At 41.7% G+C, this 18,988-nt stretch overlaps 1 protein-coding gene across 2 annotated transcripts in view; it reads right to left on the reverse strand.

The window, feature by feature from the left end:
• Positions 1-15,358, reverse strand: part of zranb2 (zinc finger, RAN-binding domain containing 2) — a 35,993-nt gene extending 20,635 nt beyond the window's left edge. Inside the window, exons 1-5 of one of the 2 annotated variants that reach the window (XM_078218463.1) lie at positions 15,035-15,358; positions 8,512-8,564; positions 4,838-4,946; positions 4,529-4,611; positions 1,837-1,913 (exon numbers count right to left, since the gene is read on the reverse strand). In XM_078218463.1, coding sequence (XP_078074589.1) covers positions 1,837-1,913; positions 4,529-4,611; positions 4,838-4,946; positions 8,512-8,564; positions 15,035-15,105 — 393 coding nt within the window. In that variant the 5' untranslated portion in view covers positions 15,106-15,358. Of the gene's footprint in view, positions 1-1,836; positions 1,914-4,528; positions 4,612-4,837; positions 4,947-8,511; positions 8,586-15,034 lie in introns of both variants that reach the window. The other variant, XM_078218462.1, reaches the window with a different exon arrangement.
• Positions 15,359-18,988: the final 3,630 nt, after the last annotated feature.

Genomic DNA, 18,988 nt, shown 5'->3' on the forward strand with positions numbered 1-18,988 from the left:
ACTTCTGACATTTCAGCAAATAAGATTCCTCCAAATAGACTCTCTGCCTCTTATTAAAAAGTACGCTTTTGCCAAGTCTAAACAACATTTTCCTTTCAGACCAAGGGTAAGAGGCTTACCCTCACTCTGAAAGTGACATTACTGTACAAGAAAATGGACATTACATCAATTTATGCTTTACAGTGCATGTACCAGTGATAAGGAAGGACTGTAGAAAAAGAGATAATCAGCCATGGATATCTAAGGAAATAAGGGAGGGTATTAAATTGAAAGAAAATGCATACAAAGTGGCAAAGATTAGTGGAAAGCTAGAGGATTGGGAAATCTTTAAAGGTCAGCAGAAAGCAACGAAAAAAGCTATAAAGAAAAGAAAGATGGATTGAGAGAGTAAACTAGCTCAGAATATGAAAACAGATAGCAAACGTTTCTACAAATATGTAAAAAGCACGGCTAAAGTAAACATTGGTTCTTTAGAGGATGAGAAGGGGGATGTAATAACTGGAAATGAGAAAATGGCTGAGGCATTGAACAGGTATTTTGTGTCGGTCTTCACAGTGGAAGACTACAAATAACATGCCAAAAATTGATGACAGGAAGGCTATGGCAGGTGAGGACCTAGAACCTATCACAAAAAAGAGGTAGTGTTGGGCAAGTTAATGGGGCTAAAGGTAGACAAGTCTCCTGGTCCCGATTTAATACCCTGGGATGTATTCCAAGAGATGGCGGGAGAAATAGCAAATGCACTAGTGGTAATTTACCAAAATTCGCTGGACTCTGGGGTGGTTACCGCAGATTGGAAAACAGCAAATGTGACCCCACTGTTTAAAAAAGGAGGTAGACAAAAAGCAGGTAACTATAGGCCGATTAGCTTAACTCCTGTAGTAGGGAAAGTGCTTGAATCTATCAAGGAAGAAATAGTAAGACATCTGGATATAAATTGTCCCATTGGTAAGGCGCAGCATGGGTTCATGAAGGGAAGGTCATGTTTGATTAATCTGATGGAATTCTTTGAGAACATTACATGTGCAGTGGACAATGGGGATCCTGTGGCGAGGGTCAGGCAGATGGAGTACAATGTTGGGAAGTGTGGGGTCATCCATTTCGGTAGGAACAGCAGCAAAATGGACTATTATTTAAATGGTAAAAAATTGCTGCATGCTGCTGTGCGGAGGGGCCTGGGTGTCCTTGTGCAGGAATCTCAAGGAGTTGGTTTGCAGGTGCAGCAGTTAATTAAGGCAGCAAATGGAATTTTGTCCTTCATTGATGGAGGGATGGAGCTTAAAAACAGCAAGGTTATGTCGCAGCTGTACAAGGTGCTGGTGAGACCACACCTTGAGAAAGGATATACTGGCACTGGAGGGGGTTGGCTTATGAGGAGAGACTGAATAGATTGGGGCTATACTCATTGGAATTCAGAAGAATGAGGGGAGATCTTATAGAAACCTAAGATTATGAAGGGAATAGATAAGATAGATGCAGGGAAGTTGTTTCCACTGGCGGGTGAAGCTAGAACGAGGGGGCATAGCCTCAAAATAAGGGGGAGCAGATTTAGGACCGAGTTGAGGAATTTTTCACACACAGGGTTGTGAATCTGTGGAATTCCCTGCCCAGTGAAGCAGTTGAGGCTACCTCATTGAATGTTTTTAAGGCAAGGATAGATAAATTTTTGAACAGTAAAGGAATTAAGGGTTATGGTGAGTGGGTGGGTAAGTGGAACTGAGTCCATGAAAAGATCAGCCATGATCTTGTCAGGCCCAAGGGGTCAGATGGCCTACTCCTAGTTCTTATGTTTGCATGATACAATTTCCAAAATGTCTCATTTATACCAAGTCTTACCTCATCATATTCATCATCAGATTCTTCACGCTCAATGTATTCTACATTTTCTCTTTCATTAAATCCACCTCCATATCCTGTCAGAAGTGAAGTGATAATACAATTTTTTAAAAATCTAATTAAATGTAGTTCAAGGATTAAATGCCATAAGAACTGCATTCCAAATATTATGTGGTTTATTAGGAGATTATGCATACGATGTCTATTTTTAGAAAATGTAACCAGGAAATCCCAGGTCATGAATCAAAAATGTGTTAATACAAAAATTAAACTAAAAAGTTAATATTTGCAGACAAAGTCGAGTTGTGACCACAACCAGATCAGCCATGATCTTATTGAATTGCAGGACTGGCTCGAAGGACTGATAGGCCTACATCTGCTGCTAAGTCCTATATAGTGACAAAAACATATCAAGTTCCAAGCTATAAAAATTGTTAGTGCAGATTGCATTTTAATTACTATTAATTATGTATTATACTTTTCCATTGCATTTGCAATAATACTTAGTAATTAATTATGACCAATGAGAAGTAAACAAAGCTGTAGCTGCTACAGAGCAAACATGCTAACTGGTCCAGAATTACAGGTATTACACTACACACCAACATTTGACAGCAGTATTGTACAAATTACCCTAAGTGAACAGAGGTAGAATCTAAATTGCACTGAGCCGAGGATATTTGAGCTTTATTATTTTTTAAAAATCCCTTTCACCCCTCCCATCCTGGCCTCTTTAATATTAGTGGCCATATGAAGACTCACATCTAACAAAATGTTTACGCCCACTACAGAACATGTGCACATAAATACCTGTATAATGTTTTTGATTAGGAAGGAGCACTGGACAGCACAGTGGGTTTAAATCCAATGAACTAATGTGAATGGAAGTTTATTTCTTCTATCTACAAGCATCCTACCTCAAACTAATTGAGGAGTTCAACCCAGTTCTCAATAAATACATAGTATTATAATACTGAGTATACAGTCAGGTAAGGACAGATTTAAAAAAAAAACCTGTTAGAGCAGAACAGAGCTTAATTTTACACCCCGGCAGTGCTATAGCCCTTAATGGAATATCCAGTATTGAAACACAATGCCTATAGGGAGAGTATTCCAGACGCAAACACCAACATACCATTCAGTGCGAAAATTTTCCAAACGAAAGTTAATGATGGTTGTACAGGATTGAAATGTACAAGGGCAGTCTCTTTCTTCCTCCTTCCCTCCACATCAAATGAGGCGCATGTATTTTCTCACGAGCCCGATCTGTTCTCTTTCCTGCTTGAATTGGCCCAATCAGCTCTTAACCACATTCATTCCAACAGAAAGTCCCCCTTTGATCTGTTTTTCAACATCTGCTGTCTGGATTCACCCTCTATAAACTACTTTTGCCATGGATTTAGCTCCTGCTCTTCAAATTTTCTTTGGTTTCTATTTATTAGTCTATTATCTCCTCGAATTTTTCAAACAATAAACTGGAAAAATCTGGTTAGTGCTGTTCACTTATTTTTAATGAAGAAGCAGCACTCTGCAATCCTTTCCAAACCATAAGGCCTACAAAATTCACAGGAATAAGTTAACAGCTTATGAAACATGAGAAAATATGCCATTAAGTTTTCACAGACCAGATGATCACATCTGCACTGTAGGCCATTTAGACACACTGCTTCTGATGTTGCAGAACAAATCAAAATGTCAACAGTACTTAAGCCAAACTTCAATATTTGCTTTAGAAACGCAGGATTCACATTCTACACATCTACAAAGATCAGTAAGATTTCACACATTGCTACACTGCATGAAATATTCTAGGTAGTCCAGAAATTACAGAAACGAGTCATTTAGTCCAATTGGTTTATGCTCCCATCTTACTCCATCTCACCCGATGAACACGTCCTATTTATTTCTCCTTCATATATTTATCAAGCTTCGTCTTGATTACATCCACACTTTCTCCCTCAACTACTCTATGAGATAGCAAGTTTCAGATTCTCATCAGTCTCTCAGTAAAGTTTCTCCCGAATTCCTTATTGAATTTATTAGTGACCATCTACTATTTCTGACCTGGATTTTGAATGGCCTAGAAGTGGAAATATCATCTCCATGCCTATTCTATCAAACCCCTTTGGAACTTTAAATATTTTGCTCTGGCCTCTCCTCAGTTTTCTTTCCCTCCGGAGAAAGCTACAGCCTGTTAAATAGTGCCCAGTGTGTGTTCTGGCATTATCCTCGCAGATCCTTTTGCTACTTTCTCCAGGGCTTCCATATCTCTTTTGTAATATGGAGACAGAAATGTGCACAATTCTACAAGTATGATCTAACTAAAAATCTATACCACTTTAACATAGCATTTGCGCTTTTGGATTCCACCCTTTGAAAGATTAATCCTTTGTTGAAATACAGATTTTAGCATCAATGAATCAGCGCTGCTTGACTGCGGAAGGATGTTGAAAATCTGCTTGGCAAGCGGTATTCAGGACAATGTCTCTAAAGCTTTATTCAGTTAAATCTAGATATCAAACTTATGTTCGAAATTACTTTCATCATTTCAGCTTACACTGAATTGCAATTTTAAAAAATGGTATTAGTCATAAACTGAACACGTGGAGATATCAATTGGACTCAGATTTAAAGTTTTAGTCAGATGGCTTTTACTAGCAGTATATTCTACTATTGGATATTCAGATCTCACCAGTCCTTTCTTCCAATTTGGCATACTTTGGAGTGTTGCACATGTTGCACTCTGATCTTCGTGCCCAATTCACATTCCCACAGCTAAAAATTAAAATTTAAATCATTAGTCTCTACAGTTATAGCAAAATATATAAACAACCATGGATTCTATGCCTACTTACACCCAACTGAATTTGAATAGAAAAAAAAAACTGGCACACAACTAAGAGCACAAACGCTTTTTTAAAAACTTGAATTTAACCCAAGTTTCAGAGAACTTTTATTTTGCAGTAAAATTGAACACACTTCTTTAGCTTGATAACCTTACGTTTTACATTGCCAGTCATTGGCACTGAAAAGGCCGCGGCTCTTTTCTGCAAGAGTCTTCCCAATTTCTGTTCCTCCAGCCTTCATGAGTTTTGCCTCACATGTTCTTTCTGAAGAATATATAAAAATGCTACAATCAAAATTCTCTCAAAATTGCGACATTCTATTTTTTCAAAATCAAGCTTGAACCACGATTTCCAGCCCAGCATTCTGCCACATGATATGACAAGAGATGCACTGGAAAACTAAATCAAATTTAAAAGTTTTGACGTTCAATCTGGAATTCTGTAACATTTATATCTGCTGGGTAAGGGCGAAGAGAAAAATCTGTTTTCTCCCAACAACAGGAGGTGACGAGCCAAGGGAAAGTACATTCAGATTAACTGATCTCAGTTGGATTGGAGTTACAAATTTACATACCTGCAGTAAATCTCTCAAGCTCAGGGTTCAGCAATCAATTTCCAGTTGAACAACAGTAAAAACTAGCAGTCGTAACAAGCTTTCGCAACGTGTGCACAGAACACTATAATCATGCATGCATTGATGTGCAATCATCTTTTCAGGGGAGCTGAGTAACAAACACTCAAGCAAGACAAGACTATTTGTAAACCAAACTAGCTTATAACAACCCATTCATTACTACTTGTAACATAATAAAATACACATTTACCATTATGGGAAAAACTTAAAACTTCCTAGCTGCCAGCATTGTTTTCTTCACAGGCTAAATACATACATGCGACAATTTCCCTATAGCCTTTCTCACTCAATGGAGAAAGAGACATCTGTATCTGGCTACTACAGGCACAGAATGTTCTAGAATTAAACTCAAGAGAAAAGACAAAAGTTAACCTCTCAAGTCAGTTCTCTTTTGAAAATTGGCTCACCTGCCAAGGTTAACACCTGTTTGAAGGCCCTTGTCTAGCATGATGCATTTCCCAAAGCACTTTACAGCACAGATGGAGGCTATTCAGCTCTTCATGCTTACGAAGGGTCCTCTGTACAACTATTCAATTAATCCTCCTCCACTGCTCCTTCCCCACGTCCCTGTATATTTGTTCCTTTCAAGTATTTATCACCTTAAATTTGTGTTTGCCATCAACCTTAAATTGGTGTATTGTCGTTACCAAACCTTCAGTCACTGGAAACAGCTGTTATTTAATTTATCATAACAGTTCATGATTTGAATAACTATCAAATCTTCAGTTAACCATCTCTACTCAAAGGAGAACAACCCCAGTTTATCTACCCAAGTTGCTCATCCATGGTAACAGTTCAGTATTTCTCATTGCACTCTCTTTGACATCCTTCTTAAATCAGTGTACAAAATTGAACAAAATATACTAGCTGAGACCTAACCAGTGTTTTATAAAGGTTCACAATACCTTCCTTCTTTCTTAACTCATTGTTATCCATGCCAAAATTGTGCATTGAGTCAAGAAAAGCAGAAATCTATTTTAATTGGAGATTAAAACTGAGCAGAGACCCCAAAGCTATCAAAACAATGAAAAGATTTAGATGAACAATTTATTTACTGGTAGAATGAACACAGAGCTGGAGAACACATTTACAAAAATCCAAGCCATGGCAGTTAGGAAATGATGTGGAGATGCCGGCGTTGGACTGGGGTAAACACAGTAAGAAGTTTAACAACACCAGGTTAAAGTCCAACAGGTTTATTTGGTAGCAAAAGCCACACAAGCTTTCGAGGCTCTGAGCCCCTTCTTCAGGTGAGTGGGAATTCTGTTCACAAACAGAACTTATAAGACACAGACTCAATTTACATGAATAATGGTTGGAATGCGAATACTTACAACTAATCCAGTCTTTAAGAAACAAAACAATGGGAGTGGAGAGAGCATCAAGACAGGCTAAAAAGATGTGTATTGTCTCCAGACAAGACAGCCAGTGAAACTCTGCAGGTCCACGCAACTGTGGGAGTTACAAATAGTGTGACATAAATTCTGATTCTAGGATCGCATGATAAAGACTCAGGAGGAAAAAAGCAGAAATATTTATGTGAAATAGTGTGACATAAACCCAATATCCCGGTTGAGGCCGTCCTTGTGTGTGCGGAACCTGGCTATCAGTTTCTGCTCCGCGACTCTGCGCTGTCGTGTGTCGCGAAGGCCGCCTTGGAGAACGCTTACCCGAATATCAGAGGCCGAATGCCCGTGACCGCTGAAGTGCTCCCCAACAGGAAGAGAACAGTCTTGCCTGGTGATTGTCGAGCGGTGTTCATTCATCCGTTGTCGCAGCGTCTGCATAGTTTCCCCAATGTACCATGCCTCGGGACATCCTTTCTTGCAGCGTATCAGGTAGACAACGTTGGCCGAGTTGCAAGAGTATGTACCGTGTACCTGGTGGATGGTGTTCTCACGTGAGATGATGGCATCTGTGTCGATGATCCGGCACGTCTTGCAGAGGTTGCTGTGGCAGGGTTGTGTGGTGTCTTGGTCACTGTTCTCCTGAAGGCTGGGTAGTTTGCTGCGGACAATGGTCTGTTTGAGGTTGTGCGGTTGTTTGAAGGCAAGAAGTGGGGGTGTGGGGATGGCCTTGGCGAGATGTTCGTCTTCATCAATGACATGTTGAAGGCTCCGGAGGAGATGCCGTAGCTTCTCCGCTCCGGGGAAGTACTGGACAACGAAGGGTACTCTGTCCACTGTGTCCCGTGTTTGTCTTCTGAGGAGAATCAGAATTTATGTCACACTATTTGTAACTCCCACAGTTGCGTGGACCTGCAGAGTTTCACTGGCTGTCTTGTCTGGAGACAATACACATCTTTTTAGCCTGTCTTGATGCTCTCTCCACTCCCATTGTTTTGTTTCTTAAAGACTGGATTAGTTGTAAGTATTCGCATTCCAACCATTATTCATGTAAATTGAGTCTGTGTCTTATAAGTTCTGTTTGTGAACAGAATTCCCACTCACCTGAGTTAGGAAATGTCAGAAGATAACATGTGGAGCATGCTCCCAAAGATAAATGACTCAAATCCAATTTTCACCTATAAAAAAGGTTGAAAAACAGATTAAGGTTCGGAACAAAATAGCATTGCTTAATTTCCCTCGCTCCTTCCTGGGAAGGAAGTTAGAGCAGATGGCACAAGAAACTTCTTTACATAGAGTTGCAAAGTTGTGGAAGGAACAAAGTTTCCAGAGTTAGTATTAGAGGCAGCAATATTGAAAGTTAGGCTGGATAGGTGGACGGAGAGAGAGAGATTGAAAGGATATTGAAACAGAATAAATAAATAAGATCAGAAACATGGACTTGGACTGGGTTGGCAAAATAGTCTATTCTGTGTTGTAACTTATGTACTTTCATGGATGTTAGCATTTCTTAAAATCCAGAGATCAAAATTAGTATGACTTGGAAACCTACGATAGAACACTTATGTTCATGGAATCGCAAGCATGGAATCAAATTTGGCCATCACTTCCCATTGGGGAACAGTCAGCTGAAACTTAACATTAACTGACCACCTAAGCAAAGTACTGCAAGATGCCCAAGGCAATGTGGCCTGAAAAGCAATCCATACTTGAAGGGCAGGGAAGAAAATCGCAAAGAAAAATTAATATTTTACCTAAACAATTGTGAAAATTCTGTCCAAATATACAAAATGTGATAAAGTGACTAAATTTAAAGGCAGCAGCCCAAATAAAATCTAGTACCACTTACCTTTTCCACATCTGTTACAATTTGTTCTTCTTGCAAAGTTAACATTCCCACATCTAAAAAGAGAAATGTAAGAACTACAAATGAAAAGCTTGCTCCCAAAGATACACATTAATTCAGAAATCAATATCATTCATTTTAATAGGTCTTTAGGTTATTCCTATTTAGATGTGCCAGTTCGGTGCATAGGCTATGCTAAATTCTCCCTCAGTGTACCAGAACAGGCACCAGAGTATGGCAACTAGGGGATTTTCACAGTAACTTCATTGCAGTGTTAACGTAAGTCTACTTGTGACACAAATAAACAAACTTGAAACTTTTTTGGGGGGAAGTACGTTATTATATTTCATCTGCAGACTGCTCATTAAGCTGAATACTGCACCGTATCTATTTTTGATTATTTCAGCTGTACAGAAAAAACATTTAAACATGCATATTTTGCAGTAACATTCATTGATCTGGAAATATGGTAAGCAACTTTGTCACAAAATCACATTTTTCTCTTAATAGACAAGGAAATATAGTGGTAACAATTAATGGCTTCCTCTAGTAAACAGGAGTTTTAAATTTTAAAATTTAAGTCCAAAACATATGCACATTAATTTCAATTGACAACATATTTGAAAAAAAATTGTCTGTCTCTCCACAATAGTGACTCTTAACAAATAATGCCTGAATATTAAACTCAAATTAACTGATGGACTTGAATATATTATTAACAATGCGATTAAAAAGTTTACAGAACTGTAACTCCATGTATAAAGAGCAAAAGCTTCTATTTTTAAGGTACTTATAAAGATACCATAATGACGACAAGGAATAAATATATTTCTCCTCCAGCACTGAGTAGCATATGAAATGACAATTGATCCCCAAAGTAGAGATTTAATATATAGAACAATGGTTTAAAATGTTAGTTTCTAAAAGTGCTATAGCTGTTGAATAAATTTCCCTGGCTCGATCACTCTCCAACAATGCATCATGAACAAAAAATTCCTGTTTCTCTGCTTTTAAACCCAGCGGTTGCTCTTGTAGGATCGGAATTACCGCCAACTCGACCTTTATTAAAATTAAACTCCAAATGCTGCATAAGCATGAATACTGTACACAAAACAGACCAAATCTGAACAGAGGAGGCAGGTTGTACTCCAGATAGCTGAAGGCTGAGGTCCAGCAAAAAACCCCGCAACCTAAACAGATGGTGGGTGGTGAAAGTGCAGGAGACCCAGCAGTTAGCTGACAACCATGGCGCACAAGGTTTCTTTAATGCAGTCAAGAACAACTATGGACTGAACACCCAGGGCCCCACCCCACTGCTGGGAAAGAGCGGAAAGGTGTTCATCAAAAAAGAGAGGCAATCAGCATGCACTGAAAGGAGCACTTTGAAGACCTCCTCAACAGAGGCTGTGTCTTCAACACAAGTATCATTGACTCGATCTTACAGCACGCCACCTGCCAACATCTCAGCACAACCCCTACCTAGCATGAGATAGAAAAGGCCATTCGAAAGCTAAGAAACACAAAGTTATCAGGAGCAGATGGAATCCCTGCTAAACCACTAAAAACATGGTGGAGAAGTACTATTGATGTGAATACATGACCTCATTTCCCTTATGTGGAAAGAAAGCAAGCCAGGAGATCTCAGGCAAGCAGCAGGAGTAGCCAAGTTCAAGAAAGGTGAAAATTCCGACTGCAATAACTACTGAGGAATTTCTCTGTTGTTGGCCACAGGGAAGGTCATCACAAGAGTACTCTTTAATTGTCTTCTTCCTGTGGCTCAAGAGCTCCTCCCAGAGTCACAATGCAGATTCTGCCTATAGACGAGCATAATGGTTATGACCTTCACCATGCGGCAAACAGCATCAAGGTTGCCCCATCCCCGGGCACTGAATTACGATGCTTCTATCTGCATAAACCTGCAGGCCGAGCTCCAAGCCATCATCTTCACTGAAGCGTACAAGAGTATGGGCCTTAGATTAAACAAAAGGTCCTCTCGGAACTTGCCCCTCCACAAGATCCTGAAACTCCATTGGCAGAATACACACACCAGTGGTCCAACTCAGGCCAACATACCCAGCACTGAAGCACTGTCCATGTTCAATCAGCTCTGCTGGTCAAAGCACATCGTCCGCATGCCTGACAGAAGACTCCTGAAACAAGCTTTCTACTGAGAGCTTTGACATGGCAAGCCCCAGGAAGGAAAAGGAAACCCTTCAAGGACACCCTCAAAGCTTCTTTGAAAAAGTGCAACATTCCCACCGACACCTGGGACTCTCCGGCCCAACACCATCTGAAGTGAAGAAAAAGCATTCATGAAGGAGCAGAACATATTGAGTTTCATTGGTGAGCAAACTGAAGCCAAGTGTCGACAGCAAAAGCAACATGCGACAACCTAGGCACCCTACCCACCTGCTCTCCCAACTGTACAGAGATTGTAGGTCGCACAATGGACTCCTCAGTCACTCGAGAATTCATTCTTAATTTAGAAGCAAGTCATCTTTGACTCCAGTACCCCCTTATCTTGCTACTCCTTCCAAAGTGCATCACCTTTCAATTTTCAAGGTTAAATTCCATCTGCCACTGATCAATCCATCTGACCAACCCATCTATGTCTTCCTTAAAACTAAGGCCTTTTTCCTCACTATTAACTAGCCTGCCAATCTTCGTGACATCTGCAAACTTACTCATCATCTCCCCCCATATTCTCCCAAAATATGACTGCCCCTTTTATACCCAAGCTCTACCCACAAAGCCTCATTTGAAGAGCCCAAGATGTTATCCTCCCTTAGCATAATAATAGACTCCTTAATTAATAATACAACAGCCTCCCGTCGTGCTTTAAAATCCCATACCCTGGAATGTTGAGTTGCCAGTCCTGTCGTGAAGAATCCCAAGTCTCATCACATGGTAGATGGAGGGGCCTTAGTTTCTTCCTGTGATGACGGGTGGTTAAAAGATGACAGTTGTTGGGATACAGATGAACAGTTTGTGCTTATAAATCATCAGTAAGATGATGCATTTGCTTAATTCTTCTGTTCACAGGTGTTTTTAACACCAGCACACCTGACCATTTTCCATGGTTATTTGCCAATACCATTGTTGGATCAACTGGATGAGTAGTTTGTTCTTGGCAAATGTTTCAAGAAAGTACTTGCTAATTTTAGTAGTTGAATTCAGAGATCAGCTTACAATGTAATAAGGTATGCATAGGGTGGGCCATTAAAAAAAAAAGCAAGCCTGGTGCTGACTGCAAATGCAATATTAACACACTAACTTAACAGTTTGAATTGTTAGGCTTCAGGTAGTTGTTCCTGAAATTTCACAATGGTTTGGGAGAGAAAAGGCATTCGTGCAGAACAAACTGCCATGCAACTTTAGGTAAAGTCCCATCTTCTTAAGCGGGACGCAAAGAATGGAGCCACCAACAAATGTAAGCAACACGGAGAGGGGTGTGTGGGGATATTGTTTCTACCAGATTCTGTCTTCCCTTCTCATTCTCCGCCCACCCCATCCCTCCCAAATTCAACCACTACCTGCTGGCTCCCATCACATCTTACACCATATCATTAACCTTCCTTACCTCATAGCATTCCACCCCCACTCTCCCTCTGTTCAAATTGCATCAGCTTTTCCTAGTCATTATGTTTCCACTTATTTCACCAAAACCCCGTATTCGCTTCCAATTTCACTTCAAAGTTTCAAAAGGTGAAAGGCTCCCCCAACTGGAAAATTACCTTCCGTAGAGACATCAGTTGCTTTAAAATAAACTGTGCCTGTCTTTCAGTCTGTCTCACAGGTGTACACATCACACATTGACCTTTCAGTCGTCAGTAGGACATAATTGCTGTCAAAATAGTAATTTCTCCTTCTCAAAAAAGAGAACATTAAATGCAGACATACAATCTCCCAGGCAGACCATGCCTTCTTCAGCATAATATGCTTTCTACAATTGTTAGAACATAAACAAAAACTAAACTATCTTTTCTGACACCACTAACTGGAAAATTAACTGGACTAGCCATATAAATATGGTTTCTGCGAGCGCAGATTAGAGGCTAGGAGTAACTCACCTCCTGATTCCACGAAGCCTGTTACAATCTACAGGGCACTAGTCTAAAGCGTGATGGAATATTCTCCCCTTGCATGGATGAGTGCAGCTCCAACACTCAATAAGTTTGACACCATTCAGGGCAAAACAGCACGCTTGATTGGCACCCTATGTTTGTGAATGGTTTGATTTATTATTGCCACATGTATTAGTATACAGGGAAAAGTATTGTTTCTGGCGCGCTATACAAAGCATACCATACATAGAGAAGGAAAGGAGAGGAGCAATGGTAATGCTGTTGAATGTCAATGAGTTACAAGTTAGATTCGCTCTTGTTGAAGATGGTCATTATCTGGCACTTGTGTGGCATTAATGTTACTTGCCACTTATCAGTCCATGGACCACATTGTCATGAACAGTACGGAACACTGTGCAATTACTGGAGATGATGTCTTCAGGTTGCCAACGCCAGAAACTCTTGAATTCCCTCTTTTGGAAAGTCCCTGAAAACCTCTGACCAAGCTTTTGATCATCTGCCACCATCCTAACATTCCACTTCTAACCTTATTATGTTTGAGAGAATATCATTGATGAGGCTGTAAAGATGGTGGGCTCTGAGGCACGACCCTGAAGCAATGATCTAGAACGGAGATGATTGACCCCCAACTACCGCAACCAGCAGCAGAGCTCAAGTTCCTGGCAATCAGTCAAATGTTACCTCGATGTGCCAAGAGCAGTCCCTCTTGCCTCCCCTCTCGAGTTCAGCAGTATTTTGGAAATGCAGTACCCAATTTGCATACAGCAAGCTCCCAAAAAAACAGCAACACGAGAATAATCAGTTTTGTGTTGTTTGAGGCATTAACATTGACCTGAACACTACAGACAGACCCTTGGCTCTCCTTTGAAATAGCTCACCTGAGGGGGGCTAAGGCTATTCAGGAGAGAGCAGTGGCACGGTGGTTAGCACTGCTGCCTCACAGCACCTGGTGTTGAGAGACTTCTTACTGTGTTTACCCCAGTCCAATGCCAGCATCTCCACATCATGCCTCACAGCACAAGAGACCCGGGCTCATTCCAGCCTTGGGTGACTGTGTGGAGTTTGCACACTCTCCACATCTGCATGGTTTCCTCCAGGTGCTCTGGTTTCCCTTCCCTGTAAGAAGTCTCACAACACCAGGTTAAAGTCCAACAGGTTTATTTCCCTTCCCTGTCCAAAGATGTGCCAGTTAGGTTGATGGGGCAATTTAACATGCCCATTAGTGTTCCAAGATATATAGGTTGGGAGATTAGCAGGATAAATACGTGGGGTTATGGGGTACAGCCTGGCTAAGGGTCAGTGTAGACTGTATGGGCTAAATGGTCTCCTTCCGCACTGTAGGGATTCTATGAACGAGTGCTACCATTTGATGTGGAGATGCCGGCGTTGGACTGGGGTAAACTCAGTAAGGAGTCCTGGTGTTGTTAGACTCCTTACTATGCTACCATTTGAGCCATGGTTGCTGATATGAATATTGCAATTAGCTGTAAATCACTCAGTTGGGAAGTTGAGATTCTGCTAGAAATTTATAAAGTGCAACTAAGGGGACGTTGAGCGAACATCACACTGATCGCTCATGTATCGATTCCCCACCCATCAAAACACTCATTACCTAAGCCAAAGCAAGTTATAGGTGAAGAACTACATGATGCCAAACCATTGGTACCTTAAGATGTTAACTTCTCCATAAGAAAAATGACTAACAACTATTAAGCATTGTATGTATACCATGTGTTCACGTACAAGATTGTTAAAAAATTATGCCACAGCATCAAGACGTCCAAGTTTCAATGTTACCATTACTTTCAATTTCGCCGTCAGTTCACAACAGGAAAGGAATCAAAAATATACCTCATCGCGAACTTTTAAAGGCCCAGTAAAATTGTAAGTTAATTGTAAATGAGTCAGACGCAGCAAACCATAATCAAACACGGCGAATAGAAACGACGCCGCAGTTGGAGCAATAAGCACAGCTCGGCTTTGCAGAAATGGGCATGGGATAGAGGCAGAATAAAACAAAGTAGCTCAATTACACCGCGGGCACTTCTAAGAGATCGGGGCCGAAGAACCCAGAGATAACAGGTCAAAGGGGGTCGGGGCGACTCAAATAGGGCGAAAACTTTAGGACGTAGCGTGCACAACAAATCTCGCTGAAAAGTACAGATGAGATAGATTCCTGCCTAAACGGTGAATCGTATCAATTAAAATAAATATGAAATCAAAAATAAGAATCGGCTGGAGGAGGAATTGTTGAGCTGACAGCGCGGTTTCTGCCTCAGTGAGCGGAGCGGGCCTGATGTCCACGTTCTCCATTCACTCACTGGGCCTACGTCTGAGTGCAGACAGCAGCACGGCTCCCAGCCACCCCGCCCGCCCTCCCTCAGCATCAATCAGCGGCAGCATTATTATTACTACTACTATTACTACTTCAGTCCTCTTACTTTTTATCGGGACAAATCCAGTCCCCGTCGCTGACGCGAAAGCTTTTCGCCGACATCTTTTCCGCCTCCATTGAAGAGGCCGGGGATGGAGACACACACTGAGGGAGAGAGGCTGCGGCCGGCTCAAACAGCAACACAAAAACTTTCTCCTCCTGCTCCGACTCTCTCGCCCTCTTTCCCGGTGTGTTTGTGAGTGTTGGGGGAGGGGGGGGGGGTGTTTGTATCTAAATATTACAGTCACCGACTCCCCAGCGCCTGCACCCAGCTCCGGCCTAGTAACTACCGCTCGCACAGCCTCCCGGGATACTGGAGGACCTCAACTCCCAAGCTCTGATTGGCTGGCTCCCCTCCCCCAGGCCACTCCAGCCCTGCACTCCCAGTGTTTAAAGGGACAGAAGGTCTTGCTGGCTCAACCTTGCATCCATCAACATGTTGTACATATATGCAAAACAAAACATTTCACTTTTAAAATTGAGTGCTTATAAGTTCATCAGACTTTGAACTTCTTTTTGCTCTTGCCTGTATTATAAACCATGTTTTTTTTGAAGGGAGCGTGAGTGTCTTCAATTGGTCAGTCCTGGGGAAGTTTGCCTCCTTGTGTTCCAGCAAAATCATGAAACGAATCATCGAAACCCTGCAACGCAGAAGGAGGCCATTCAGCCCAGCAAGTCTGCACCGACCACAATCCTACCCAGGGCCTATCCCCGGAACCCCACGTATTTACCCTGCCAGGCCCCTGACATTAAGAGTCAATTTACCATGGTCAATCAACCTAACCCACACATCATTGGAGTTGAAAACTAAAGCTCATCTACAAAAGTGGCTTGCCGCTGAAACACATCCTTTACAATAAATATCCCTCAAACTATTTGATTGATTGTCCCAATAAAATTTGGGCCTTTTGTCGCAAATTTTTTAACGACATGGTATAGATTCATGAATCTCTACAGTGCAGAAGGAGGCAATTTGGCCCATCAAGTCTGCACTGACCATAATCCATCCCAGCCCCTATCCCTGTAGCCCCACATATTTACCCTGCTAATCCCCCGACACTAAGTGTCAATGTAGCATGGCCACTCAACCTAACCTGCACATCTTTCGGGCTGTGGGAGGAAACCAGAGCACCTGGAGGAACCCCATGCAGACACGGGGAGAATGTGCAAACTCCACACAGACAGTGACCTAAGCTGGGAATCAAACCCAGGTCCCTGGCACTGTGAGGCAGCAGTGCTAACCACTGTGCCATCGTGCCACCCTGGTATAGAATACTTAGATATTTGACTGCAAGATTAATGCAACAACTCCCATTCTGTTTGAAAGTCACAGATATCCTAATTTTCACATGACAGAATTAAACTGCTCACTACTGCTCCTTTGTGCATCAATGTTTATAAGGTCAAATATAGTGCAAACAATGTTATTAGATTTAGTAGAGAACTCAAACCCCGGTACTTTTTTTCTTGTTGTCAGTAAACACCTGTAAGCTGTAAGAAGTAGGATACTCCAAGGAGTCATAAAAATGTCAGAGGAGATGATATAGATGAGATAGGGGAAGATGGTGTAAAACCAATTGAATAAGATTTCCGAAACTCATGGAAGATGGATAATGTCAAGGTGGGCTTTCACCCCCATGGTTTAAACAAAGAATTTGATACACCATTGGACATTTCATACCAAGAGCTTCTATAGGACAATAAGACCTGTCAATATTACAACTCAGATCCACACCTGAAAGCATATTAACGATGATGAAAAATGATAATCTATACGACAGTTGGAAGGACGTAACTTGGCCTGGCATCACACATATGAGGACCCACAATCAAAGTTGGACTAATCATTCATTGGTGGATGTATGTACGGATATAATTTGTTACATTATCAGTGTAATATCCGCATTAGAGTGTATCAGAGAAAGAAAAGAGAATGTGACTGGTGGGTTACTTTGCCCTCATTGGGTATGCTCTAAAATAGAGTTCTTGGGATGGGGAAAATGGCACGCAATGCCTTTCTCTATCCACACGGCTAACTTTTCCGAAGCTTTCTCCCATGAGAACTTCTGTTTTTTGTGCAGGATTCTTGAACATGTGAAAAACAAGGCTGGGAAGATGCTAAAAAGCAGGATGATGATGCAGTGCTCAGATTCTCTGAGGCTTTAAATTACATTCCCCAAAATTCTGGTAAAGCCCTTTAGGAAATCTCACCACCCTACTTCAAAAGCTGGTTCCTGGTGAAAGAAAGGAAGCATTCTTTAGAAGTGCTTTCTAGATCAGGGGAGAGTTGAAGAATGAACTTACCAGAGGCTGAGGAGACGGAAGAATTGGGCAGCTGGAAAAGGAGTGAGGAGGCATTACAGGGTCAACAGCAGCAACAATTACACTGTGATAGTTAAGTGTTCACATTGGAAATATTTATGGTAAATTGAATGACAACAGGGACTTGGACAAAAACTGCACGCTTATTTATGACACCTGTTTCCTTCCCAACTTTAAAAAAAAATTATCCTTTCATAGGATGTGGGCATTGTTGGCCAAGTGGTACTTATTTCCCTTCCCAATTGCTCTTGAGAAGGTGGTGGTGAGCTGCCTTTTTGAACTGCTGCAGTCCACGTGAGGTAGGTGCACCCACAGTGCTGTTAGGGAGGGAGATCCAGGATTTTGACCCAGCGACAGTGAGGGAATGGCGATATATTTCCAGTCAGGATGGTGCATGGCTTGGAGGGGAATCTCCAGGTGGTGGTATTCCCATGCATTTGCTGCCCTTGTCCTTCTCGGTGTTAGAGTTTGCAGGTTTGGAAGGTTCTGCCGAGGGAAACTTGATGAATTCTGCAGTGCATCTTGCAGATGGGACACACTACTGCCACTGTGCATCAGTGGGGAAAGAAGTTAATGTTGGTGGATGGAGTGCCAAACAATTGGGATGCTTTGTCTTGGATGGCGTCGTTGGAACTGCACTCATACAGACATGTTATGAAATTTTTGTTATACTTTTATTTTCAACTTTTATTGGTCCATATTTATTGAGTTTTACCTATATCAATTTGTCAAACCGAAGTCAAACAAAGAATAAAGAGCAAAGAAAATTACAGCAGAGGAACAGGCCCTTCGGCCCTCCAAGCCTGCACCGACCATGCTGCCCGATTGAACTAAAACCCCCTACCCTTCTGGGGACCATATCCCTCCATTCCCTTCTATTCATGTATTTGTCAAGACACCCCTTAAAACTCACGATTGTATTTGCTTCCACTACCTCCCCCGGCAGCGAGTTCCAGGCACCCAACACCCTCTGTGTAAAATACCTGCTTCGTACATCTCTTTTAAACCTTGCCCCTCGCACCTTAAACCTATGCCCCCTAGTAATTGACTCTTCCACCCTGGGAAAAAGCTTCTGACTATCCACTCTATCCATGCCTCTCATAATTTTGTAGACTTCTATCAGGTCACCCCTCAACCTTTGTCGTTCCAGTGAGAATAAATCAAGTTTCTCCAACCTCTCCTCATAGCTAATGCCCTCCATACCAGGCAACATCCTGGTAAATCTTTTCTGTACCCTCTTCAAAGCCTCCACATCCTTCTGGTAGTGTGGCAATCAGAATTGAACACTATATTCCAAGTGCGGCCTGACTAAGGTTCTATAAACCTGCAACATGACATGCCGATTTTTAATGCCCCAGCCGATGAAGGCAAGCCTGCCGTATGCCTTCTTGATTACCTTCTCCACCTGCGTTGCCACTTTCAGTGACCGGTGTACCTGTACACCCAGATCCCTCTGTCTATCAATACTCTTAAGGGTTCTGTCATTTACTGCATATTTCCTATCTGTATTAGACTTTCCAAAATGCATTGCCTCACATTTGTCCGGATTAAACTCCATCTGCCATCTCTCCGCCCAAGTTTCCAACCGATCCATATCCTAGTTGTATGGTGACTTAGTGAAACTGCAGTTGTCATTTTG

This window comes from Mustelus asterias, chromosome 8 (genome assembly GCF_964213995.1).
Source record: "Mustelus asterias chromosome 8, sMusAst1.hap1.1, whole genome shotgun sequence".
In the NCBI taxonomy this organism is placed as follows: Eukaryota; Metazoa; Chordata; class Chondrichthyes; order Carcharhiniformes; family Triakidae; genus Mustelus; species Mustelus asterias.